The sequence below is a fragment of the Danio rerio genome, chromosome 22 (assembly GCF_052040795.2).
Source record: "Danio rerio strain M-AB ecotype USA chromosome 22, GRCz13ab, whole genome shotgun sequence".
Lineage (NCBI taxonomy): Eukaryota > Metazoa > Chordata > Actinopteri > Cypriniformes > Danionidae > Danio > Danio rerio.
The window spans coordinates 37,935,804-37,963,678 of record NC_141042.1 but is presented as its reverse complement, the minus strand read 5'-3'; the positions used below and the strand labels follow the sequence as shown (position 1 = coordinate 37,963,678).

Genomic DNA, 27,875 nt, shown 5'->3' with positions numbered 1-27,875 from the left:
TGCGAATTAGATAAACGTAAATTGTTATACATTTCTAGATATGATATAGATATCTAGACATATTTATCTATATATGATATAGCCAGTCATTTGTTTCTGTAATAATTAAATCACAGTCAGTTCACGCATCTAGCATATTATTTTATTCTACTGTAATATGCTATTTCAGTTATCGAATTATAAATCGCTTCCCTTATCCTTTTCAACCCTAGCAACGGCCCTGCTACGGACAATTTAGCCCACCCAATTCACCTATAGAGCATGTGTTTGGACTTCTGGGGGACACCTGACCACCACCACGGGGAGAACAGGCAACTACACACGGAAATGCTAGCTGACCTCCCTGCTGAAAAATCCAGCTTAAACCAGCCTAGGCTGGTTGGCTGGTTTTAGCTGGTCAACCAGGCTGGTTTTAGAGGGGTTTTGGCCACTTCCAGGCTGGTTTCCAGCCATTTCCAGCCTGGTCTTAGCTGGTTAGGCTGGGAGATGACCAGCTAAAACCAGCTTGACCAGCCTAGCAGGCTGGGAGCCCAGCCAAAACCAGCTATGTCCAGCTTAAACCAGGCTGGTCAAGCTGGTTTTAGCTGGATTTAGCTGGTCATTTTCCAGCCTGACCAGCTAAGACCAGGCTGGAAACCAGCCTGGAAGTGGCCAAAACCCCTCTAAAACCAGCCTGGTTGACCAGCTAAAACCAGCCAACCAGCCTAGGCTGGTTTAAGCTGGATTTTTTAGCAGGGCTAGCCAAGGCTTGAGCCAACGACCTTCTTGCTGTGAGGCGAAAGTACTGCCCCACTGCGCCACCGTGCTGCCTGTTTCTAAATGTAAATGTAAACAATCCAAAAGAGCCACACGTTCCTTTGGAGTGTTCTAAGAATGACGACATGATCACGAAATGTCGTTTAAACTGATTTGGAACGCCCTACAGCCTACAAAACGGTTAAGATTTGGAACGTTCCAATGATGACACGGTGAGTGACTGAGGAGACACCGTTTCACTGAGCAGCTTCATTCATGATGCAGCAGGGCAGAGCAGATGGCAGTAAGGCGATTATATAGATATATAGGCTGTATAGGATCCATATATATAGGCTCTTATAATAACAATCAGTGAGGTTTGATAGTACACTCCGAACAGTGTACACACGCTCCGCATCAATGAACCGGACACCGGAGCGAGCTCAAACCTGCACGCAGATCGACGGGAACTTTCTAATGGAAGTGTAACAACATTATTCGCACTCCAAAGCCTCACACTTAACACTTGCTGGCTTTATAGACGGATAACTCAATTTTATTTAACACTAAAGGGATTAAATGTAGGCTGTTTTATCTGACTGGGGCTTTTTTGTTTTGCGCGAAGACAAAATGAAGGTGAAATCCAGAGATGAGAGTTTCAATACTTCTGGAGAATGTGACGGATCCAATGACCTGCTCACTGGTAAGTGCACTTAATATGACACATTGATGTGACATCGTGTTTTCATACGTTTGTGTGTAAAATTTAAATGACCTTTAGCCGTAAATATTATTATTTATTGACACCAAACTTGTCTGAATGGCAATTCAGTTTGTTTTTTGTTGTATATCTGGTTAGGTTTTTACTTAAAGTACTTGAACATGACACAATTGTGGCTATATCTAGATTATATTAGCAATATCCTGTGGTGATATTAAAATATAGGCTAATTTTGCATACGCCTGACTGAATGTGTATTTATTACCTCTCTTCATCGATTATTCTCCGACTTGTTATGATTTTATTCACTGAAATATGATCACAACTTTTTATTTCACTCGTTAATGAGTGAAATTATATTATATAGTATATTATATTTGAATAAAACTGAATAAACAGCTGATTTGGGATCAGCTTATTCTTTCATATTTGTTTTGTATGCTCAAAATATACAATGTATACTGTATTTTAGCTTGTTATATTCAGATTAAAGTTATTGGTTTGTAAATTTGCTGTGAAATCAAAGGTAAATAGAGGCAACACGGTGGCGCATTGGTTAGCACTGTCACCTCACAGCAAAAAGGTCGCTGGTTTGAGTCTCAGCTGGGTCACCTGGCATGTCTGTGTGGAGAGCTCCGGTTTCCCCCACAATCCAAACACATAAATGGAATAAATGAATGGAATAAACCTATGTGTGAATGAGTGTGTATGGATGTTTCCCAGAACTGGGTTGCAGCTGGAAGGGCATCTGCTGTGTAAAACAGATGCTGGATAAGCTGGCGGTTCATTCCGCAGTGGCAACCCCTGATGAATTAGGGGACTAAGTCGAAGGAAAACCAACCATTTTACTAATCGAACTTTGAGCAGATGAGCTAAATACAGTAGGTCTAAATAAATCACTCGACTCGTTTCATGCTTTATCTCACATCTTATCATAACAAAAGCTTTATAACGTTGCTTGAATAATTTATAACGTTTCATTTTATAGTCAGACTTTGTCTTTGTCAGTGTCACAGCTGTGCCACTGCCCACTTTAGCATTACAGTATAAAACATGTTAATGCAGTCATTGCTAAACAGTGGAAAAACTGCCCTTTTCCTTGTTTATAATATAGGTAATCTAATGCTTTAATTAGGTATATATCTGATTGCACTCTTTCTTTTAAAGAAAGACTCCACTTTGCTTGAAAATAGGCTCATTTTACAACTCCTCTTGAGTTCAGTTTTTACATTTATGAATGTATTCAGATGTTCTTGTCTGGTGAGAGCACTTTTAGCTTAGCTTAGCATCAATTATTGAATCGGATTAGACCATTAGCATCTCACTTAAAAATTGACCTTTTGAGAGTGAGATGCTAATGGTCTAATCTGATTCAATGATTGATGCTAAGCTTTGCTAAAAGTGCAAGCTCTGCAAGACAGAGGGGCATAACCATAGAACAGTGGTGCTCAACCCCGTCCCTGGAGATCGACCTTCCTGCAAAGTTCAGTTCCATCCCTGATCAAACACACCTGAACCAATTAATTAGGACCTGAACAGCACTTGATAATTACAGGCAGGTGTGTTTGATATGGGTTGCAACTGAAATCTGCAGGAAGGTCGATCTCCAGGAACAGGGTTGGTCATGCCTGCCTTAGACTGTAAAAGATGAGGATGTAGTATTCGTGACGTCACCCATAGGTTTATGAAGAACCCAAAAGAAGCTATCAGTAGGCGTGGCCAACCATCGCCGTTTTGTTTGCTCGTCATCGCACCAATCAGGGGATACCAAACAAGGGCAAAGAGGCGTAGAGTGAGACACCTGCTAGCGTTTTGCTTTGAGAGACTTTTCTTCGGGAGAAACCCTTACAGCTGCGGTCACATTTGCTGAAAATGTTCTCCGTTAAGGGTTTCCGCCATCTTCCCTGCTGAAAAATCCAGCTTAAACCAGCCTAGGCTGGTCGACCAGGCTGGTTTTAGAGGGGTTTTGGCCACTTCCAGGCTGGTTTCCAGCCATTTCCAGCCTGGTCTTAGCTGGTCAGGCTGGGAGATGACCAGCTAAAACCAGCTTGACCAGCCTAGCCAAGCTGGGAGTCCAGCCAAAACCAGCTTTATCCAGCTTAAACCAGGCTAGTCAAGCTGGTTTTAGCTGGATTTGGCTGGTTATTTTCCAGCCTGACCAGCTAAGACCAGGCTGGAAATGGCTGGAAACCAGCCTGGAAATGGCCAAAACCCCTCTAAAACCAGGCTGGTCAACCAGCTAAAACCAGCCAACCAGCCTAGGCTAGCAGGGTTGCCAACAACATCTCGTTGTGACATCTCGCATGGCTCAATATGATCTCGATAACTGCAAGTTACGCCTCTCTAACTTAATATAAGTTACGACCCCTCATGTTACTACTCTCTTGCAGTCCGCAGGCAGATACACTTGCCCACCAGACTCTTAGATCGGCTAAATGGATTAAAAAATGGTCAAATGAAACTGTTTAAAGTTGTAAAATGAGCCTATTTTCAGAAAAAAAGTGTAGTGTTCCTTTAAGGATTTGTAATCACTTTAGCCTTTTTAAGGATTCAGCTCAGCTAGCCAGTTTTGTTGTTGCCTCTGTCTTGTTTTCACCTTCATGAGCTCCTTCATGTCTGTCAATACTCCTTAACACAAGGCCAAATGAGACTGAGGAACAAAAAAAACGTGAATGCTTTTCAGTTAAGTCAATCTAGTCTCATTTTGCTGACTATCTGAGACACTTCTGAAAATAGACATTTAAAGGGGATCTTTAATGCCTCTTTAGCAAAATGTAGTATAAGTTTCTGATGTCCCTAAACATTGTTTCATATGACGTTTTTCAACAGGAGGAAAACGCGAATTACTTCCACTTCAGATATAGTCTGTGTTAGTTAATGTAAGACTATTGATGAACTCCAGCATAACACTGTATGACAACGCTTCAGATAACGGTTCTAGAGTCTACAGCTAATCAATCTGTCAGATTCTGCAGTGCATTACAGCTCTAAATATAAATATAAACAATAAATGATCTTAAATAAAACAAATACATGTATAGAGATGGTATATAAGTATATAACTTTACTCACATGGGAAACGGAGGCCACGTGAATGGTTTGTGAGCACAATTAAGTGCACACAGCATGCCATGGCATCTAATAATTGTAGGAAACAAGTCCAAAAGGCAGTTGACTGTGTAAAGACAGTCAAATATATATGTTTTTTGTGGAGTGTGTATATCTAAAGTTTCAGCTCAAATGTTTTAGAATTCTCTGAAACTAGAAATTAGACTTTGAGCTTAAGTGTGGCATTTCAGTGACTGTGGATTTAAATTCAAATGCGATTGTGCTCTTTTCAGAAGAGGGTGGAGCTACTAGGCATGGGCCGGTATAAGATTCCGACGGTATGATAACCTTGTATAAAAATATTACGATTTCGTAGTATCACGGTATTGTGATTACTGCTCTAAAATATGCTCTTTTTACATGTCTGGGTAAAAAACAAAAACTTTTTTTCCCTTTTGAACAGAATTTTATTTTGAGAAACATTTGGAGCAGTAAACATGTCAGGCTAAATGAATTGTTGGCTTCTGCTGTCTTCATTTGTTTCAAAAACGGATTTTTTTTTACTATTTAAAACAGCATATTTTCTGCTGAAGATATTGCTGTCCTAAAAACAAAAACAAAAAAGTAAATAAAAAATAATACAAATACCTTAGGAACGGTATAGTAGAAAATTTTAACGGTTTTAAAACCTTGAGTTTTCCAATCCCTGTTATACCCAGACAACGGTTATCTTCCCATGCCTAGGATCTACATATGCCTACGTGACAGCATTGCAGCAATAAACTGAAACCAAAAAATAAAATCAAAGGAAGAAGCAGGGTTTCCCAGTGATGGGTATCCGCTGCGTAAAAAACTTGCTGGATAAGTTGGCGGTTCATCCCTCTGTGGCGACACCGGATTAATAAAGGAACTAAGCTGACAAGAAAATGAATGAATGAATGAATGAAGAAGCAGGGTTTAATTCAAAAGGATTTTTCCCGGTCAGGCCAGTGGTTCAGATTTTTTACTTGCCCTGTCAAAATTTTCGCTGGCCCCACCCAAAAAAAGGTTTATAGCTATTCTTTAGCCACATATTTTAAATAATGCGTCAAAAATAACGTCTGCCAATTTAGAGTTTTAATATTTTAAAAGTGTCAATAAAACGGTTAGAGGTGATTGTTCAGTTAAACTTAAGAGAACTGCTTTTGGACAATCATTTTTTTCAGTCAGAGCAGCAGAAAGATGGAATCAAACACCAGTGCATATCAGAGAGAGTACCACTTTTAATAACTTTTAAGAACTGGTCTTAAAATTTGGCTTAAACAAAAGGAAATATGCAGCCATTGATTTGATTTCATTTTATCGACAACGATGTATTGTAAGTGTGTAATGTATAATTTTTTACTGTTAAATTTGTTACAACTTCCTGACCAGGGACTACGGATGTAAATCAGCTTAGCTTTATAGCTAACTCTGGCACATGTCATGTTGTACATTGTCCCTGTATGTATGAATAAATAAAATAAATAAATATAAAATAAATAAAATGTATTAATAAGTGTTATGGAAACAAAAAGAGCAGTAGGGAAAATGTGCAGGTATTTCACTGCAGTTCTGCATGATTTAACAAATGGTGGCTGTTTTGCCAAACTGACGACAAACTGTGCAAAACCTCACTTCATTTTTTTCATTGTTTTTGTACCCGCATAAATGCTTCCAGAATATTTTGCCTCATAATTTGATGTTGCCGCCATGTTGCTGTCTCTTCGCTGTACTGGTTGCTACCAAGTTACAGACAAAAATAACATGCTCACAGCATCCAATCAGATAAGAGGAACCGAAAAGCATTATGGTGTTTACGACATCACAAAGAAGGTTAACATTTAAAGGCTTAAAAGCACAAACTGTTTCTCGATTCTAAGACTGTATTTGCACGCAATTGACAAATAGTCGCAAGCAAATTAAACTTTAAGGCAGCGCTGGCCCAATTCTGCCTTTTGTTGTAGAAATATAATTGACATTTTAAATAATATAATAACCTTTATTTAACCAGGTAAGTCAATTGAGAACAAGTTCTCATTTACAATGACGACCTGGCCAAGAGGCAACATGAAAAGCAGATGCAGTATAAAGCAGTAGGGACACAATACAATAACAATTTCACAAATGCAGATAATAACATATAAAACCAACAAAAAAAAACTCAAAACAAGCACAGTGATCTTGAACTATTGACTGGATTGTATTTTTAAAAGATGATAGCGTAATGAAAGTGCTGAGCTTTAAGGTCTGCTGCAGTAATTCCACGCATCAGCAGCAGAAAACTGAAAAGAGTATCGACCAAATGAAGTACGAATGTTGGTATGCAAAGGTTGATGAAATTACTAGATTATTTTTTTCGGAATCCCTTAGATTTCTGTTGGATTTTATTAATATAAATCTCCAAATTTTTCCTTTTTTTGTTAAAATTTTGTGTTCACATCTGACCGATCTTATCTTTTTCTCAAATTTGTATTTTTTTAATTAGTTTTCCAGTTTGCATCTAACATTTCTCTTTTTTTTCTTGACATTCCCAGTTTACAATTTACGAATCTGTCTTTTTGGAATGATTATCATGTTTTCTCCAACCCAGGCTCATTCTGAAAACGTAGTCCCGCGGACGTTTCTGGAGACCGCGAAATACGTCCTGGGAGGTACGTATTTTTGCAGTTATCCGCGAATCCGCGAGAGGCCGCTGTGTGCTCTTTTTCGTATCTCGAATGTCTCTCGCGAGTGTCGTTCGCGCCCGGCTGTTCTCGCGTGAACCCACTAGAGGCCGCTGTCTGACTGACTGAATGATTGACTGTGCGACCGGCCAATCGGCTGACCCAGGCTCTTCCTTCCCTAAACCCAACCAATTTTACAGATTGACCCGCCCGCCCACTCACTTCCCTAAACGCGAGCAACAATTTAGAAAAGTCGTCTAGAAAAAGAAAAGCCCTCGTCTGATTTTTTAACCTTGTTTTTCGGATTTCACCACGTTCTCACCCTGTTATGAACTCGTTCACTTTATTTTTTGGATTCTGTTTTTGTCTTACGTAATATCTGGAACCGCTCTTCCCCGGACTCGAACCTGGTCGCCATGGTCAACTCCTCTTCTCTGCATCTGAAGTCTCCCAACGTACACGATGACCTGACTGGACAAACTGGTTGCAGCGGTAAAGTCCTCCACACGGAGGTAAGCGGTCAGCCGGTAAGCGCGAAAGGGAACAGCGTCATACCGCCCCGTAGCGTTCGCTTAAAAAAAATTTAAATGCAGCCATACGTACCTCCCGGGACGTATTTCGCGGTCTCCAGAAATGTCCACGGGACTACGTTTTCAGAATGAGCTGGGGCTGGTTTTCTCACTGTTTTCCTCATAATTCTAAGTTTATATTTAAAGTTTGACCTTTTTTTTCCTCCAGAATTTCAGCTTGACATTACGTTTGTTCGGCTGTCAGCACATAAACCTGCTGTTTACCAATATAAAGCTGCTTGGTTTAGCTTCTGAACAACACTCCATTGTCTGCACTTTTTTTTAAGCATGTTTTGCTAACGTGATCTCTCTTTTCAACACACACACAAAAAATATTCATGCATTTATTTGAGTCCGCTCTTTAAACTCGATGATCCCGTTCATTTCTTGAATCCAATCCAGAGCAGCAAACTGTGCCAACCGACTGTGACCGACCACCATTTGGCGAGTCGTTTTGTGCCCTTGTAATACAATTTAAATGATTTACGAAGTCCCTTTTGCATGGCTAAGCAGTTTCCTGATGTTCTTTGTGATGTGCGCAGGTAATCCTCCCTCCGGCCAGAGGAAGAAGAACATGAAACAGCGCTTTCTCAAACTCCTGCCCTGCTGTCATGTGGACTCCACTCCTGCGGTCAGACAAAGCAAGTCCCCGTCTGTCTGTCTGTCGCTCTTCTTCCTGCACGATTACACTTATCTACTTTTAAAGGGATTGTTCACCTAAAAATGAAAATTCTGTCACCATTTACTGTGACATAGATATGGTTCCAAACCATAGATGTTTACACTAGATGTCGCCAATGCTATTGTTGTCTATTTGAAGGAATGTGTCCATAGGGCTGCCATTTTAGTACAGGGTAGCACTCCTTTGAAATGAATGTGGGACCAAGGTGCAGTGGAGGAATGGCCATCCAGAACCAGAGATATACACATATAGACATATATCTATGATTGGGGGTTTTCCCTGTCGGCAATATACAAATATTTAATATTCAATGTGATTTTATGAATCATTTCCATATTAAAACATGTACCGTTATTTAAAAGCATATGTTTAAGGAAACTCATAAACATTAATTATTAAGTTCTAAAATACAAAACAACTGGTAAAACAAACCTATAGGTATTGTAAACTAAACATTTAGGGCATTTTTAATAAACATTTGGTAAGGATTCATCAGGGGTCGCCACAGCGGAATAAATCACCAACTTATCCAGCATATGTCTTACGCAGCGGATGCCCTTCCAGCTACAACCCAGTATTGGGAAACATCCAAACACTCATTCACACAAATACACTACGGGCATTTTAGTTTATTCAATTCCCCTATAGTGCATGCGTTTGGACCATAGACTGTAAAATATATGGACGTAGTGTCCGTGACGTCACCCATAGGTTTCTAAAGAGCGCAAAAGAAGCCACAAGTAGGCGCGGCCAACCGTCGCCATTTTGTTACTGCGTCATCACACCCACAGCGGGATACCAAACAAGGGCATAACAAGGGAGAGTGAGCGGAGCTACAGACACCTGCTGGCATTTAGCTTGGACCTGGTTCAGACACACTTAACTTTGGGAGAACGCTTAATACTTTATCACCTGCGACTCGTTTGTATTCTGACCACTTTTTCTTGGTTGTACACTATATCAATAAAGTGTTTAGTCTTTTAAAAATACTGTAGTACTACATTGAGCCACTAAACATTGTTCTTATGACGTTTTTCTACAGGGGGAAAACGCGAATTACTACCAAACACTTCAGATATAGTCTGTGTTAGTTAATGTAAGACTATTGATGAAATCCAGCATAACACTGAATGACAACGCTTCAGATGACTGTTCTAGAGCCTACAGCTAATCAATCTGACAGATTCTGCAGTGCATTACAGCTCTAAATATAAATATAAACGATAAATGATCTTAAATAAAATAAATACATGTATAGAGATGGTATATAAGTATATAACTTTACTCACATGGGGAACGGAGGCCACGTGAATGGTTTGTGAGCACAATTAAGTGCACTCAGCATGCCATGACATCTAATAATTGTAGGAAACAAGTTCAAAAGGCAATTGACTGTGTAAAGCCACATAAAACATCACAGAAATACGATAAATATGCCGAGTTCAGTGGCTAATCTGCAGGATTCAGCTGGGGTGACGTGACGGCGACCAACGAGACCTAGCTGTCACTCAAGTGGCCACGCCCTTAATTAGGCAAACTTAATATAACTCAATATAAAGGAAACGGATGAGTTATAAAATAATTCACCCCCCTCACAGTTGTCATGAAGGGTAATATTAGCTGTTTTAACCAAAATCTTTTTTTGTACCAGGCTGTAAACACCTTTTTCTGCTGTAAAGTTGGCCATTCTAACAGTGGGCTCAATTGAAATTTGCTCTGTTTTGGAGCCAGGAGCGGCCAGGACTAGCGGAATTTCGGATGAATTGCAGTTTTAGTTACTTCCGTATTGGCTTCCTGAGGGAGAGCGGGAGGTTGCCGCTTGGTTTGGACTGTGAAACCGGAGCACCCGGAGGAATCCCACACCAACACAGGGAGAACGTGCCAACACAGAAACACAAACTGACCCAGCCTGGACTCGAACCAGCGACCTTGTTGCTGTGAGGCAACAGTGCTAACCACTGAGCCACCGTGTCACCAGTCTAAACACACTTCAAGTTAATTTTTTATTTAGTTTCAGCCAAACTAAAGAAAGTGAGACTTAAAAAAAACATACTCCTTTGTTGAACATGACTTTGGGAAATATTTGAAAGACTTAAAATTTCGCTGGAGAGTGAATCATTTTACTTTCAACCGTATATGGGGTGGTTCTTGTGTTAAATGAATTCACTGCTGTTTTTAAAGGTCTGTATGATTACTTGTATCTTTTCATCTCTCTTATAGACAGTATAGAGGAGGATTTTGAGCTTGCTACTGTGTGCTACAGGCCGGACAGTCTGGATAAACTGATGGAGCTGACCAAGTTCACCAAAACCGAGCTACAAATCCTGTACAGAAGTTTCAAAAATGTAAGAAGCTAATTAAGCCAGATTGGGCTAAAAAGATTCAACAATGTGTAGAATCACGTTTACAATGTTTTGTTGATGAACAATGAAAACATTGACAGCCGATAAGAATCTACAAATTTTAGGGAACTTCAACAGTCGACAAAAATACAATTAAAAATGTCATTAGTGATGCTGTGGACGCTAATGTAGTTATTGTGTGTTGGTGTTGATGCTAATATAGTTATCGTTATAGTTATCATTTGTTGTTGTGAGTGCTAATATAGTTATTGCTATATTTATTGTCTGTTGGTGTGGATGATAATATAGTTATCATTATAGTTATCATCTGTTGTTGTAGATGCTAATTTAGTTATCGTTATAGTTATCATTTGTTGTTGTAGATGCTAGTATAGTTATCGTTATAGTTATCGTCTGTTGGTGTGAATGCTAATATTGTCATCGTTATAGTTATCATCTGTTGTTGTAGATGCTAATTTAGTTATTGTTATAGTTATCATCTATAGTTGTAGATGCTAATATAGTTATAGTTATCGTCTGTTGGTGTGAATGCTAATATTGTTATCGTTATAGTTATCATTTGTTGTTGTAGATGCTAATATAGTTATTGTTATAGTTATCATCTGTTGTTGTAGATGCTAATTTAGTTATCGTTATAGTTATCATCTGTTGTTGTAGATGCTAATATAGTTATAGTTATCGTCTCTTGGTGTGGATGCTAATGTAGTTATCGCTACAGTTATCGTCTGTTGTTGTGTATGCTAATTTAGTTATTGTTATAGTTAGCATCTGTTGTTGTAGATACTACTATAGTTATAGTTATCTTCTGTTGGTGTGGATGCTAATATAGTTATTGTTATAGTTATCGTCTGTTGGTGTGGATGCTAATATAGTTATCGCTACAGTTATCGTCTGTTGTTGTAGATGCTAATATAGTTATCGTTGTAGTTATCATCTGTTGTTGTGGATGCTAATATTGTAATAGCTGTAGTTATCATCTGTTGGTTTGGACGCTAATATAGTTATCATTACAGTAATCGTCTGTTGGTGTGGATGCTAATATTGTTACAGTCATAGTTATCATCTGTTGTTGTAAATGCTAATATAGTTATCGTTACAGTTATCTTCTGTTGGCATAGATGCTAATATAGTTATTGTTATAATCATTGTTTTTTGTTGTAGATGCTAATTTAGTTATCATTATAATTATCGTCTGTTGTTGTAGATGCTAATACAGTTATTATTGTAGTAATCGTCTGTTGTTGTGGATACTACTATAGTTTTCATTATAGTTATCGTCTGTCGGTGTGGATGCTAAAATAGTTATTGTCATAGTAATCGTCTGTTTTCGTGGATACTAATATAGGTATCATTATAGTTATCGTCTGTTGTTGTGGATGCTAATATAGTTATCGCTATTGCCAGTTGCTGTGGATGTTAACATGGTTCTTTTCGACAATGATTTGGTTATTTTGTTGCAACGTTTTGATAAATTCACGTTAATTTATTTGTATGTTTTTGTATGAACAGTTCATGTCCCATTGGTGAGGTTTATGGGGTCTTGTCAATGCTTTTTATTGTTCAGGTCATGCGTTTTCCATCATACTGTATGTACAAATTAGTTAAATTGTTTGCAAACATTTTCTTCTTCATGTGTACAAAAAAAAGGGCTCTGTCCCGTTAAATACTTCTCTTAAATCAGGTTATTGTTACTAAACACATTGTAAATATGTTTTCAGTGCATCTTTTAACAGTGTTTTGTTTTGTTGTGCTCTAGGATTGTCCCACTGGAGTAGTCAATGAAGAAACCTTTCAACTAATCTACTCTCACTTTTTCCCTCATGGAGGTGAGTGCACAGAGCTTGAAGATAATCAGATTTGTTATTTAGTTCCCTTTAAATGATGATTTCAAATGATTTCTTAGTCTAAGTTTCATGCTGTTTTCTTCTTTTGAAGATTCTAGTGCATATGCACATTTCCTGTTCGAGGCTTTCGACAGACGCAAAAATGGAGCAGTGAATTTTGAGGTCAGTTTGATTTTTATTCACTAGCTGTGTTTCTATCCAAGGGTGCGAATTAAATTTATGCTCAAAACTGAAACATCGCAAACAAATTTGCCAATAAAGCACTGTTTCCATCCAAAGAGAACAGAATTGTCACTGATTAACTGGAGCCAAATATCAACAAAAAAGGGGAATTTGCTGCGGTAGGAGAAGCTGCGTGAATCTTTTCCTCATTTAATAAATACTTGAACCTCAAAAGGCAATGCTGACATGCAGAGCCTTACATTAACACCCATTAACCCGCCAAATGCAAGTAGATTTGAGCTGTGGCGGGTTAAACAGAGACCTCCGCTCGCCACTTTGGCTGGTTGGAAATAGTTTTTAAATTGTAGTTTTGTTAAAAGCAGGGTTCGACAATAACAACCCAGGCTTATTCTGGAAACGTAGCCCCATGAACGTTTCTGGAGATCGCGAAATACATCTCGGGAGGTATGGTATGGTACAAATGGTATTTTTGCAGTTTTTGTTTTCAGGAAGCCGTGAGAGGCCGATGTGCGCGCTTTTTCGCATCTCGAACGCCTCTCGCGAACGCGCTGTTTGCGCCCGCTCTGTTCTCACGTAAAAAGTTGCTAGAGGCCGCTGTCGAGCGACCGTCTGTCCGATTGACCGACTAACTGAATGATTGACTGGGCGGCCGGCCCATTGGCCGACCCAGCCACCCTCCTCCTTCTCTTTCCTTAAACCCAAGGGACGATTTACAAAAGCCATCCAGAAAAAGAAAAGCCCTTGTCCGATTTTGACCACGTTTTCGGAATTCACCACATTCTCACCCTGTTACAAACTCGTTTGCTTTTATTTTTTAAATTCTGTTTTTTGTCTTACCTGATTTCTGGAACCGCTCTTCCCTGGACTCGAACCCGGTCATCTCTGCGGCCGGCTCCTCCTCCGGACAATTAACACGACGAGCTAACCGGACAAACTGGTTGCAGCGGGAAAGCCCTCCAAATGGTGGAGGTGAGCCGTCAGCAGGCGAGCGCGAAGAGGAGCGGCGTCACACCGCCCCGTAGCGTTCGCTTGAAAAAACAATATGCAGCCATACGTCTCCAGAAATGTCCGCGGTGCTACGTTTTCAGAATGAGCTTGAGTTGGACAATAAGCATGGCCCAATATTCTTGCAAATGTGATCTTAGAATCGAGAAGCAGCAGGACTGACAAAAATAACTGTTCGCCGAGAAAAACAGCAAAAAAGTAGGTAAATACTGGACAAAGAGCGATGATCATGCACCCACAATCCTGCTGCTTTCAAGAGCTCAAAATGTAAAAAATAAAACACATATTCTTTTGTAAGCAGCAGCGGTCACTGCTTTCATTTGAATTATTCTTTGAACAGATAAACAGGCCTATATAAACCTATAGGCCTATATTAAAATAATAATATATTATTATATTTGTTAATATGGTTTAATCATATTTTTACAATTACATTGCTTTAAAGGGAGATTACTCTCCGTTTATGTGTAGGTAACCGCTGATCCGGGACTTTTAGCTAGGACAGATTACTGTGCATATTTTAGATACATGACAATAATTCTTTTTTTAAAGGAAAGTTTTGTTGAATTAAAAAGTGCACCTATACAGCTGTATTTCCCTGTTTGACACTTTTGTCAAAATTGTGGCTAAGAAATTCTTATTTTGTGTGCTAAAAGATAAATTTGGGTTTATATTGGTACCTAAAATGTTTAAGAGGAACACTTTTGTACTTTTGAGGTACTAATATGTACCCTTGAGGTATTAGAAAGGACGCCTACCTTTTTTTTTCTGAGAGTGTATAAACATATGCTTCATAGGTTCAATTTCACTCTACTAAAGTGTATGTGACAAATAAAGGCCTGATTTGGTTTGGTTTGATTACTATAAAGCGTTTTTCGGGCAGCCGTTGCAATCGGATCCTATACCAAAGTTGGTTTTCAAGGGGTTTCACAGAACACACCAAAATGCTGAGGACCCGATAAATAACAAAATGGGAGGGTGGCGGGAGATGGGTCTGAAATACGGGAGATTAGCTTTGCGCTAAGGAGGGGTTTGGGAACAAATGAAGCACTTAACAAATCATATGGGAGTCGCTGGGATAATTAGGTAAAAATAAATGCAGATTATAAGACAATGAAAGTGTTTTTTGACCTTGCAAGCATATAGGCTTGTACACACTGGGACGACTTTCCTTTGCGTTTATCGTTAGTGTTTTATGAGACGTTTTTCTGGATTCAAACCCAATCAATTTTTAACTGGCGTCGAGCAAAAGAGTATGCAAAAATCACTCCTTGATGTTAAATGGCGCTAAACAACTTTAAGCTTCTGACAGCCCGCTTATAACACAGAAGAAGAGGATGAAGGGAAGTTCACACGCTTGTTGTTAAAGTTACTGGTGACTCGAACACGCATGGATGGTTCAAGCACCAGCTCCAGCTGTATCGATGAAGAATTGATTATTGTTCACAAGAGCAATAAGCAGCTTCACGTTCATATCACCTCTGGGCATCCTCTTCAATGTGCGCTCACATTGACAGTTTTGTGCTTGAGCGCCTCCTAGTGCTGTTTACTTTAGCAGCTCCGTGCACGTGAACAAAAGTGCCAATCTTATTGGCGGAGAAGGTTTTGACGTGGCGCATCAAAACAAAAAAAAGAGCATGAGGCGTTTCTTTAAAAATGACGTTTCTACACCTGCTGTTTTGCGCATTGTTGTGCATGATCACATTGGCGCCCTTTATTTAGTCACAAGGCGTTAGGCGGTCTTTGGAAAACACGAGCAAAAAGCTTCTCTGTGTGCACGGGCCTTTTCAGCCGGTTGTTGGAGACCCTTAAAACCAAAATAGGACCCTTTTGCATGTATAATGAAGGCTCTTTAATGTAGTTTCCTATATTTGAATTCAAAATCATAAGCGTCATTTAATGAATATGTTTACATCACAGACTCACCAGTCTCTCATTTCTGTTTGGCCTTAGGACTTTGTGGTGGGCCTGTCGATCATTTTGCGCGGCACAGTCACCGACAGACTATCCTGGGCCTTCAGTTTGTACGATCTCAATAAAGACGGCTGCATCACTAAAGAGGTAAAGGTGTTTACGCCAACACTAATGCTATTAGCTGCAGTGTAATGCCAATGCACCGAATGCGGTGAAAGTGTCCAAGGTCGCTCTGGCCGCCCTGGTGACAACGCTGTCTGCCTTCAGCTCCGGCAGCGAGAGCGTCAAAATTCGCTACATTGATCTCGTATTTAAAGGGGCCGTTGCAGCAAATCAGATCAGCTACATTCCTGCATAAAACATGCTGGCTAGCGTGAAAATGTTGCGCATTTAACAATGGAAGATTGAGCTGCATGTGGTGTGGCTTTGCTCCACTTAATTATCCACTGTGTCCATATGGCTGAAATATCCTGAAGCAGAAATACTGTTTTGTACTGTCGCGTGAGATTCCTTTTTTAAGATCTTAAAAAAGGAATCTCACGCGAATTTCTGCACATTCCTGTAAGAAAACATTGTAATTACTTGAAAATCTGGCGACCCCAATAATCAAGCCCTTGGGAAAAACTGTGGTCGGAACCAAAATTCACAGGTCTGTGTTCTCTGAACTGCTCTCAAGCGGTGGACTTCAGCTGCCTCCGAAACCGCCTACTACTTAGTAGGTACTGCATTTGAATTTAAACGTACTACTTGGCCGTTAGAAAAGTACGTTCTATACAGTGGCTGTTTCTCACTTCCAAGAACGTAGACAACGGACTTGCATTCTTGTGGAGACCGGTATTGCCAGGTGTCCATGGAACGAACTCAGGAGACCGCGAGGGCAGAGAACGTGTCCTTTGAGAAATGGGATGCTGTGTTCTTCCTGATGGTCACATGACCTTCACGTGTTTTAAATGGAAATTATTTAAATATTACAGCATTCATACAACGATTTGTTGTTTTCCCCCCTCTTCAAAATATATACTTTGCATAAAAACATTAGAAATAACGTATACTCTGCACAATATAAATAAACAAATTTTAATACGAATTTCAGCAAACAAACACCCTTAATGTGTTTATTCCTTTATTAAGATATTCATGTTAATGTTTACTTTCACCTTTTCATTTAGGGAAACTCCTGAGATAAATAAGTGATATCTCTGAACTTTAATAATAAATCTAAATAAAATGCTGCGCTTCCCACTTCCAGTCGCAATGACTTCTGGGACTTCCAGAGCGAGTTCGGTGCCTGTCGGAAGTCTGCATTGTGGCATCCTCGATATCAAGATCACATCCGGGAAGTTTCACGTGTCCTCCGTACTTGCGGTCTTGAGTATTGGAACTGAACTTAAGGCTGATTTATACTTCTGCGTCAAACGCCGGCGTATGCTACGGCGCTGACGCATAGCCCTTCGCTGTGGCCGTCGCAGTCACTGACGTGCACCTCTCAAAAAATGTAACTACGCATCGCAACAACGTGTATTGTAAGCTCTGTGATTGGTCGGCTTGGTAGCGCTGACGAGTCTGGGCGGGACCGAGAGCCGCGCGAATGATTGTTTACAAGTGTGGAGTCCCGTGAAGGAGCTCCGGATGGAAAGTTTTGTTTTGTGTTTACCTCATAGTTAAAGTTGTTGCACGTCCGCCGGTTCCTGCCTCAAAATGAGCAAGTTTGAGCCACTTGTACAACCAGGAAGTGTTCATGTAAAGCAAAAAAGCAGCGAAGAAACTCGACACAGAGGAACATTTACACCTCACTGTCAACTAGCGTTTCACAAGTGTTAATGCAGACCAACAGAGACAGCGCGCAGAAGTATAAATGCACAGCTACGCGCGTTGCATGCGCCGTGAGTTACGCCGGTCACCTGACGCAGAAGTATAAACCAGGCTTTAGGCAGCTGATGATGACGTTGCACGAAAACACGAGGACGGAAGACCGCTGAAGAACGCATATTGAGAAACAGCCAGTATGAATGTGAAAAGCATGAATGGAATTCGCACGTACTACATCCGCCATTTTGTCATGGTCATGTTACCTACTTGTGTCAGTTGCGTCGCATTCATGAATTTGCTCGCGGGGCATCAAGGGATAGCGCAGCATGCATGGGATGCGCACTCCAGAATCTCGCCGGAAGTAGTAAGTCATGCGGGTACTTCTCGCATACTGATTTTCGAATTCTATGAATTCGGACATACTACTTGTCTCGCATACTGATTTTAGTGTACTATATAGTATGGAAGTATGCAGTTTAGGACGCAGCCTCCTTTCTGACTGCATTGAAAATGCATGACTTTCGGCTACTTTGACGCTCTCGCCGCTTTCGGTGTTAACATACGGTAAGAAATATTTGTAAAGTAGCCGTTTTCCACATTTTGTAATTCATATTTTTTTAATTTCCTTGTTTATTTCTGCTTTTAAATTGCATCATGGGAGCATGATCTTTCCTCCAGCTACTTTTAAGCTTGAAAAGTTCAAAATAGTGACCTTTATAAACATTGGTAATAGTGTGCTGTGCTATATTGTCTGGGTTGGTGTTGTATATTACACTACAATAAACTGCAGCACCTTATTCTGCAGACTTATGTCTCTACATATTATTTATTATATATTATATTACTTATAAAACATCAAAAATAGTCACTTTAAATGATAGAGTTGAATTTTCAACTTAAAAAGTGGACAGAGCAGAGATCAACATCTCATATTGCAATTCACAATCATAAATAAACACTTGTGAATCACAAGATACGGAAACTGTTCATTAACAGATATTGTTTACAGTGTGTGTCTGCGCCATTGCGGATGTGCTCATGCTGTTATTCTGTCTGTTTTAGGAGATGAATGATATTATGAAATCCATTTATGATATGATGGGGAAGAATACGTGTCCGTGCATAAACGACAGCGCGCCCAGAGAACACGTGGAGAGCTTCTTTCAGGTATTTTGCGAATCATTTCTTTAACGCAAGAGAGTTGAAGCTGGAAATGCTGAGAGATGATCAGACAAAATGTTTTAGATTTTTATACATTTTTAATTGCAATTGATTATTGATTATTTCTATTATGATTGTTTTGTTTGTTATATTTATTCCAAAATAATATAATCACAAATTTTTGTTTGGATTAATTTACTTTATTCCAAAAAATTAAATTGGTGTACATATTAATAGTAGTAGCAGTAATAATACTAATCATCATTATTATTACTATCATCACTATTATTATTATTATTATCACCATTATTATTATTATTATTATCATCAAAATTTATTATTATTATTATTATTATTATTATTATCACCATTATTAGTATTAATATTAATACAATTACTATCATCATTATTATTATTGTTATTATTATTATTATTATTAATATTATTATTGTTATTATTATTGGTATTCTTCTTCTTCTTCTTATTATTATTATTAATATTATTGTTATTATTATAGTTATTGTTATTATTATTATTATTATTATTGTTGTTGTTGTTATTAATATTATTGTTATTATTATTATTCATTTTGTTATTATTATTGGTATTAATATTGATATCGAGCCTCGGCTCATTCAGTTGGTGTTTCTGTGGGAAGTTTGCATGTTCTCCCTGCGTATGGGTTTTCACCGGGTGCTCCGGTTTTCCCCACAGACCAAAGACATGCGGTACAGATGAATTGGGTAGGCTAAATTGTCCGTTTTGTATGAGTGTGTATGGATGTTTCCCAGAGATGGGTTGCAGCTGGAAGGGCATCCGCTGCGTAAAACATGTGCTGGATAAGTAAGTTGGTGGTTCATTTCGCTGTGGCGACACCAGATTAATAAAACTAAGCCGAAAAGAAAATGAATGAATGAATTATTATTATTATTATTATTATTATTATTATTATTATGAGTGTTAATGTAACTACAAAAGGTATATATTTAATTTTATTAATAATTGTATTATTATTATTATTATTTTTAGTAGCTATTAATATTATTAATATTTTAAATGCTTGACATTATGCAATAGGGATTAATTCTTATTTTAATGTTAACTGTATAATAATACTAATACTAATTAAAATAAATAATTATATTAAATAATGTTAAATAATCACATTTCTAGAAAATGTATTCACGAATGAGAGCTAATATATAACTACAAATTGTATATTCTCTTAATTTATATATTTTTAAAATCTTTATTATTATTTTAATCATATTAAAATATATTATTATGATTATGATAATGGTTATTATAAACGCTCACCACACATCTTTGTTGGTGAATTTCAAGGGAATGATTTATGGATTGTTGTGTTTTTCCTGTTTGCAGAAAATGGATCGCAACAATGACGGCGTGATCACGATGGAGGAGTTTCTGGAGTCCTGTCAAAAGGTACAAGCACGACAGCAAAAGCTAATTATGACTCCTACATATTTTATGCTTATTAAATAAAAATGCTGTGACCTCTTTTTAGACTGTAACCTGAGACTTTATTATAGGATGATAACGATGCTTAAGGCATAACTTACATTTAAAAGAAAAACTACTAATTTGAAATGAGCTGAAACAACACTTTGGGCTGTATTTGAATGATCTAGACGCAAAGTCTAAAGCGTATGATGCAAACACATTAAGGGCGTATCTGTCTCTTTTGCTATTTTAAGGACGGAAAAATATGCTCTGTGCCCCGGTGCATGGTCTAACAGGGCTGTGCTTATTCTCTTAATGAGTGTTACGACTTTCAAGTTTGGCTCTAGGGGTTAAAAGAGGTAACATTTGATATGATTAAATTTTGTGGTGAGTTGGTGGCAAAATAGCAAAACGACGACCAAAATACTGAAAAAATAAGTGAATTCACTTACAAAAGTGAGAAGTTAAACAGCAAAAATATATACAGGATCTCACAAATAAATAAATCAAAGTATATTATGGATGGAGGGGCGAAGCAGTGGCGTAGTAGCTAGTGCTGTCGCCTCACAGCAAGAAGGTTGCTGGGGCATTGGTTCGAGCCTCGGCTCAGTTGGCGTTTTTGTGTGGAGTTTGCATGTTCTCTCTGCCTTCGCGCGGGTTTCCTCCGGGTGCTCCGGTTTCCCCCACAGTCCAAAGACATGCGGTACAGGTGAATTGGGTAGGCTAAATTGTCCATAGTGTATGAGTGTGTGTGTGAATGTGTGTGTGGGTGTTTCCCAGAGATAGGTTGCGGCTGGAAGGGCATCCGCTGCGTAAAAACTTGCTGGATAAGTTGGCGGTTCATTCCGCTGTGGCGACCCCGGATTAATAAAGGGATTAAGCCGACAAGAAAATGAATGAATGAATATTATGGATGGAGGAAACAAGAATTAAGTGGCGGCAAATTAATGAAAGCAACATATCAAAACCCCTAAATCTAGCTGAATTTTTCCCTTGAAACTATCTAATAGAAAATAAACAATCAAAACAACTTCAGCGCTTTCACGCTAAAACTAAAACTGCTCTTCTAACCAAAAAGACAGAGAAAACTTACAGAGGGTGGCGCTCATTTCCAAACTAGTGTGTTCAGACAGTGGAGTTATCTGCGCGATGCGAGGTGTGTGTCACGTGATATTTAAACTCCTTGATTCCCAGGGGAGTTCTGACATCAGAGATCAGGGGATCCTCACAGACAAAACAGCAACAGCGACTAACAGCAAGAACAAAAACACAATCAAAACTCTAAATTCACATCAACATCATAGAGCAGGGGTGGCCGACCCTGTTCCTGGAAAGCCACCTTCCTGCAGATTTCAATTGCTATGCATATCAAACACACCTGAACCAATTAATTACGACCTGAACACCACGCGATAATCTCCCGGTAATCGCGTGTCTCCCTCACGGTCCTCAAATACGTTGCGCACTCGTGCAGATTTCAATTGCTACCCATATCAAACACACCTGAACCAATTAATTACGACCTGAACACCACGTGATAATCTCCCGGTAATCGCGTGTCTCCCTCACGGTCCTCAAATACGTTGCGCACCCTTCTCACCCCTCCCCACCGCATCCCTCCATGTTCTTCAGACATGTTGCGCGCACCCTGTCAAACACCACCAAACCACCACCCCCCGACAGCTAAACCGTGAAACTCTGACCAGTGTGAGGAGAGTTTACTCACACATGACTTTGCAGAAACTTTGCAGTGTGAAAGCGAACCGCACCAAGAACAAAGAGCAACACTGTAACAATTTTAATCCCTGTTTCGGAGCAAATGAATCGATTCACAGGTGTGAAAGCACCCATATCCAGGCCTGTACTGTATCGACGTCAATGCGATCCAACAAAAGATCCGAACCCAACTCGATTCATTTATTCAACTCTGAGTCAAATATTTCGCTACAGAATCAATAGTTTTAAACACGCTGCACTTTTAGATTTAAACCTCATCTAGCTGGATGTTTTCATCCGCTGTGTTACACACTGCATGGAAGCTTATTTTCAAAAACCCATAATAGGGGCTCTTTAAGTGAATAAATGAGAGCTGCTGTTTAATATCTTTTGTGTTTTATTAATTTTGTGCGCAGGACGAGGCCATCATGGAGTCCATGCAAATGCTGGATCATGTCATCTAGCTCTACATAATGATCTTTCTGCAACACAAATGGATGGGCAGCTTCGGTTTTTGATGACTTTGTCTGTCTTATGCCTACAAAACAAACTAATAATCAAAGTCAGTGAACTCCTGAACTGCGGAAATGTGAGCATGCCACGTCATTTTATATTCAACAGGGTGAAGGTATGTCTGGATGACCATGGATGGTTAATGCAACGATGAGATATTTTCAGACATTTCTAGGGTTTATGATCATACACTCACTAAAAACAAGCAAAACATTGAATCACCTTAAAAACCTTGTTACGCCTGAATGAAGTAAGTTATTTCAACTTAATTAATGACTGAAAACAGTGGCAAATTAAGTTGATTGAATGTTTTTTTCGTTGCAAAAACAGAATTTACTTTTGGTAAATCTAAATATAGCTTTGCATCTAAAATAATGAAAGGGATTGTTCACCCAAATGAAGATATTCTGAAGAATGTTGGAAAAAAACAAAAATATTATGGGAAGCAATGGGTGTTTTTTTCTCCAACATTCAACAAAATATCTTCCTTTGTGTTCAACAGAAGAAAGAAACTCAAGCCGGTTCGAAACAAGTAGAGGATGAGTGAATGATGACAGAATTTTCATTTTTGGGTGAACTGTCTCTTCAAATGTTGATTATTAAACTGCAGAAAGGTGATTTAAATATGAAGTCTGCATGAACGGAGTGTCTGGAATTAAGTTTAGTTTTACTACACACAGATTTATTGCCTATTTTAGAGTCACTTCATCTGATTTTACCGTTTTATTCTGATAAACTATCATCATATCAGGAAAATAAGGCAAAGCAGTAAGGAGTGCTGTCGCCTCACAGCAAGAAGGTGGCTGGTTCAAGCCTCGGCTGGGTCAGTTGATGTTTCTGTGTAGAGTTTGCATGTTCTCCCTGCATTCCTGTGGGTTTTCTCCGAGTGCTCCGTTTTCCCCCACAGTCCAAAGACATGCGGTACAGATGAATTGGGTTGGCTAAATTGTCTGTATTGTATGAGTGTGTGTGGATGTTTCCCAGAGATGGGTTGCGGCTCAAAGGGCATCCACTGCTTAAAACATATACTGGATAAGCTGGCGGTTCATTCTGCTGTGGCGACCCCGGATTAATAAAGGGACTAACCTGAAAAAAAAAATAAAAAGAAGAAATATCAGTAAAACACAGAAACCTAAGTGTCTTCACGAATACCTGTCAAAATAAAAGTCTGGTTTGATTACTTACTATTTTACTACTCAATACTATTGTACAGCAGAGAGGGCTGATCAATGATTAAACGTATAATTGACCCAGTTGTTTTTCCATGTATTAGTTTCAACAGAAATTCAACTGAATTGCTGAAAACATCATTTGTTTATTTAACTAGATTCATAAATAATAATTTTTTGTAATGAATAAATAATAAATAAATAATTGTGAGTAATAATCTTTAAAAAATATATTGAATAAGTTTCATGTTTTTAAGTAATTAGAGATGATGAATGATTGCTTAAATTTATTTTAACCAATAAACATTTAAAGATAAAAAAAATGCAATTTGGAAAATTAGTAAAACAGAATTTGGAAAATATTTATTTCATAGGGCCTTACATAAATGGGAACCTTTCAGTTTTTGTCAGTGAATTTTAAATATATTATATTATGTTATGTTATATTATGTTATGTTAAACAAAGAGCATAGAATCACCAAGAGGCGACACTCTAGTGCGATTTGTGAAACAGCCACTAGATGGCGCGGCGGCCATTTTGGAATGAAAATTCCAATCCTCTTGTTAAGTGTGACATCACGTGAAGCGGCTTCCGGGTCCAAGCGCTCTATTCAACTGTATAGGAAGACTCATGAAATGGTAATAATAAACGTTTACAAAGCGATTTAATACTTTCGAAAATCACGTTCGCAATATTTATATCCATGCCTAACATCCAATGGCCAGAAAGTGATTCATATTTTTTTTAGAAATTGGTAAAATTTTGGTATTTGTTATGCAGCAAGCCCAGAGATTGTTGTGTACACTATGACTTTATATAAAATTCACTTTAATGTGTGATATGAATAAAAAGTGATCATAAACGAATAATTTCTCCACTCAAATGAGTGGCGGCTTGGACCCGGAAACAGTATACACACGTCACAAACACGTCAACACTTAACAAGCAGATAGAACAACAGCATATTATAAGTATGTAAAATAAACTATTAAAAGTGCTGATGATTGTGATAGTAAGTGTTGTATTGGCGTTTTTCAGGTTGCATTTCAGCTTTAATGCGCTTATAAAATAAATAAATAAATAAAAAACAAAGCAGCTGCTTGCCATCGCCACAGCAAAAAGATCCAATGGACAGCCGACCGCTTTCACTCCAAAATGGCGGAATCCGGGGCTGTTGCTGGGCGCCGCTGTTGCAATGGAACGTTCTATTGAGTGTCGCCTCTAGATCATTCTAAGCTCTTTGTGTTAAATGTGAAACGAAAGTTGCTTTTATTTTGGTATGAAATGTTTCTCCAACTGAAATGGAATATTGAGCAGGGGGGGGCTGGGCTTTCTTTTTGGGCTCCTCCTTTGTTTTTTTACTCACAACAAACTGTCGGAGGGGCGTGACTAAGGATACTTCGCTTAGTCAGACGTATAATCACATCGATGAAGGACTGCCATTCCAGAGCGTAAGAAAATGAACAGATTTAATGAAAGATTGACAAAACTGTTTTTTCACTGTGCCCAGCAGACACACAACATCATTAATATTAGGTTAGATTTAGGTCGCCAGCATGACAATGTCATTTTGACGTCCAATTACAATGTAAAATGATGATAGTGATATTTGATTGTTTTTAGGTTGCGCTGGAAAGTGACTAAAATCGAACGTTAAGCCAACATCTTGAACCAACGTCATATTGACATCAAATACTGACATTTATTCGTCAGGTATAGCAGCCAAAATTCAACTTCTGATAGATGTCATAGTGGTAACGTCCACACAACATCAAGCTGTAACATTATTAGACATTGATATTTAGTTGATTTTAGGTTACGTTGGAAAGTGACCACAATCTAACATCGAGCCAACATCTTAAACCAACGTCATACTGACGTCAAGTACTGACATTTATTCGTCAGGTATGGCAACCAAAATCCAACATCTGATAAACGTTATAAAGGTAACGTCCACACAACGTCAAGCTGTAACATCATTAGACGTTGATATTTGGTTGATTTTAGGTTGTGTTAAAAGTGACCAAAATCCAACATCAAGCTAACATCTTAAACCAACATCATTTTGACATAAAATACTGACATTTATTCGTCAGGTATGGCAACCACATACATCTGATAAGCGTCATAGTGGTAACATCCACACAACGTCAAGCTGTAACATCATTAGACGTTGATATTTGGTTGTTTTTAGGTTGTATTGGAAAGTGACTAGAATCGAACATTGAGCCAACATCTTAAACCAACGTCATATTGACGTCAAATACTGACATTTATTCATCAGGTATGACAACCAAAATATGTTTGATAAGTGTCATAGTGGTAACATCCATACAACGTTGAGCTGTAACATCATTAGACGTTGATATTTGGTTGTTTTTAGGTTGTGTTGGAAAGTGACCAAAATCCAACATCGAGCCAACATCTTAAACCAACGTCATATTGTCATCAAATACTGACATTTATTCATCAGGTTTGGCAACCAAAATCCAACATCTGATAAACGCTATAAAGGTAACGTCCACACAACGTCAAGCTGTAACATCATTAGACGTTGATATTTAGTTGATTTTAGGTTACGTTGGAAAGTGACCACAATCTAACATCGAGCCAACATCTTAAACCAACGTCATACTGACGTCAAGTACTGACATTTATTCGTCAGGTATGGCAACCAAAATCCAACGTCTGATAGACGTTATAGTGGTAACGTCCACAAAACGTCAATTTGTAACATCATTAGACGTTGATATTTGGTTGAATTTAGGTTGTGTTAAAAGTGACTTAAATCCAACATCAAGCTAACATCTTAAACCAACATCATTTTGACATCAAGTACTGATATTTTTTGTCAGGTATGGCAACCACATACGTCTGATAAGCGTCATAGTGGTAACGTCCACACAACGTCAAGCTGTAACATCATTAGACGTTGATATTAGGTTGATTTTAGGTTGTATTGGAAAGTGACTAGAATCGAACATTGAGCCAACATCTTAAACCAACGTCATATTGACGTCAAATACTGACATTTATTCATCAGGTATGACAACCAAAATATGTTTGATAAGTGTCATAGTGGTAACATCCACACAACGTTGAGCTGTAACATCATTAGACGTTGATATTTGGTTGTTTTTAGGTTGTGTTATAAAGTGACCAAAATCCAACATCAAGCCAACATCTTAAACCAACGTCATATTGTCATCAAATACTGACATTTATTCATCAGGTATGGCAACCAAAATCCAACATCTGATAAACGTTATAAAGGTAACGTCCACACAACGTCAAGCTGTAACATCATTAGACGTTGATATTTAGTTGGTTTTAGGTTGCATTGGAAAGTGACAAAAACGTAGCGTCTGTCTGATGTTGGACATTGGCCTGACGTTGGGTTCTGACGTCAAGCCGATTTTCATTACCGAACAAAATGCATTGTCCTATTACGTTGGGTTACAACACCAATCTGACTGACATCATGTTAGTGTCCTAATGGGTGAATTCATTTGCACTGATTAATTGTTCACCTTAAGAATATCAATGTGCACCAAGCTACATTGTACATTTTGACTTCATGAATACTTTAACCATCAAAAAGGATGTTAATATTTCCATTATGTTGTAATAATACATCGGTTAACATTAACGTACATTCATAAACATTTTACAAATAATATCACAACAGGAATGATTATAGTGGATTTGACACATTTCGAACTATGCAATAATTTTCGCATATTTCCATTTATGCATTAACAGTTATGTTTCACAATTGCACCTTTTTAAATACGTTTTATTTTATTTTTGTTCATGCAATCATCATTTGTAGCTACAGTTTTAAATGAATAATTCTTATTTCTCGTGAATTGTCTATACAGTATATGTTTACTTTTGGATCGAATGATGTTCAATGTTATGTTGATGTAATATTAACAAATAAATTATTGATTGCTATGCACGATGTTGTCGACTGTCCTTCTATCCTTTTGAGGAATGTAAACAATAACAATGGTCCTAATTTAGTTCCTGATTTACATTTTTAATTTTCACAGCTTCTGAGAATCCAAAAAAGTCCACATATTGATAAAGAATGTGACGATAGCTGTTTTAATGTGAAGATATGATTGAATGAATAACTTGTTACAGTTATGAAATAGTATGACAAAAAGCAGGAAAAGTTCATGGGCCAATGGTCAATAATCTATAAATATAGAATGAAATCCCAATTACAATGGTGAAGTCTAGAAGGGATTCAGCTATGGGTACGTACGTACAATATAATAGCATCATT

General features: G+C 38.3%; 1 protein-coding gene across 1 annotated transcript; it reads left to right on the top strand.

Annotated features, from left to right (window-relative positions):
- The first annotated feature begins 959 nt into the window (after positions 1–959).
- On the top strand, positions 960–27,542 carry kcnip2 (Kv channel interacting protein 2). The gene is made up of 9 exons (XM_087304774.1): positions 960–1,438; positions 8,300–8,398; positions 10,660–10,784; positions 12,559–12,628; positions 12,738–12,808; positions 15,788–15,895; positions 18,620–18,724; positions 20,102–20,164; positions 22,315–27,542. Exons 1-9 carry the CDS (start codon positions 1,366–1,368, stop codon positions 22,360–22,362), a joined length of 762 nt encoding a protein of 253 aa, XP_087160900.1. The 5' UTR covers positions 960–1,365; the 3' UTR covers positions 22,363–27,542.
- The last annotated feature ends 333 nt before the right edge of the window (positions 27,543–27,875 follow it).

Bases quoted from the DNA above. Each gene is read 5' to 3' on its own strand.
- kcnip2 (XM_087304774.1), top strand. From the start codon at position 1,366: ATGAAGGTGAAATCCAGAGATGAGAGTTTCAATACTTCTGGAGAATGT. The intron at 12,629-12,737 runs GTGAGTGCACAG...CTTCTTTTGAAG, and splicing joins TCACTTTTTCCCTCATGGAG to ATTCTAGTGCATATGCACAT. The intron at 20,165-22,314 runs GTACAAGCACGA...TTTTGTGCGCAG, and splicing joins TTCTGGAGTCCTGTCAAAAG to GACGAGGCCATCATGGAGTC.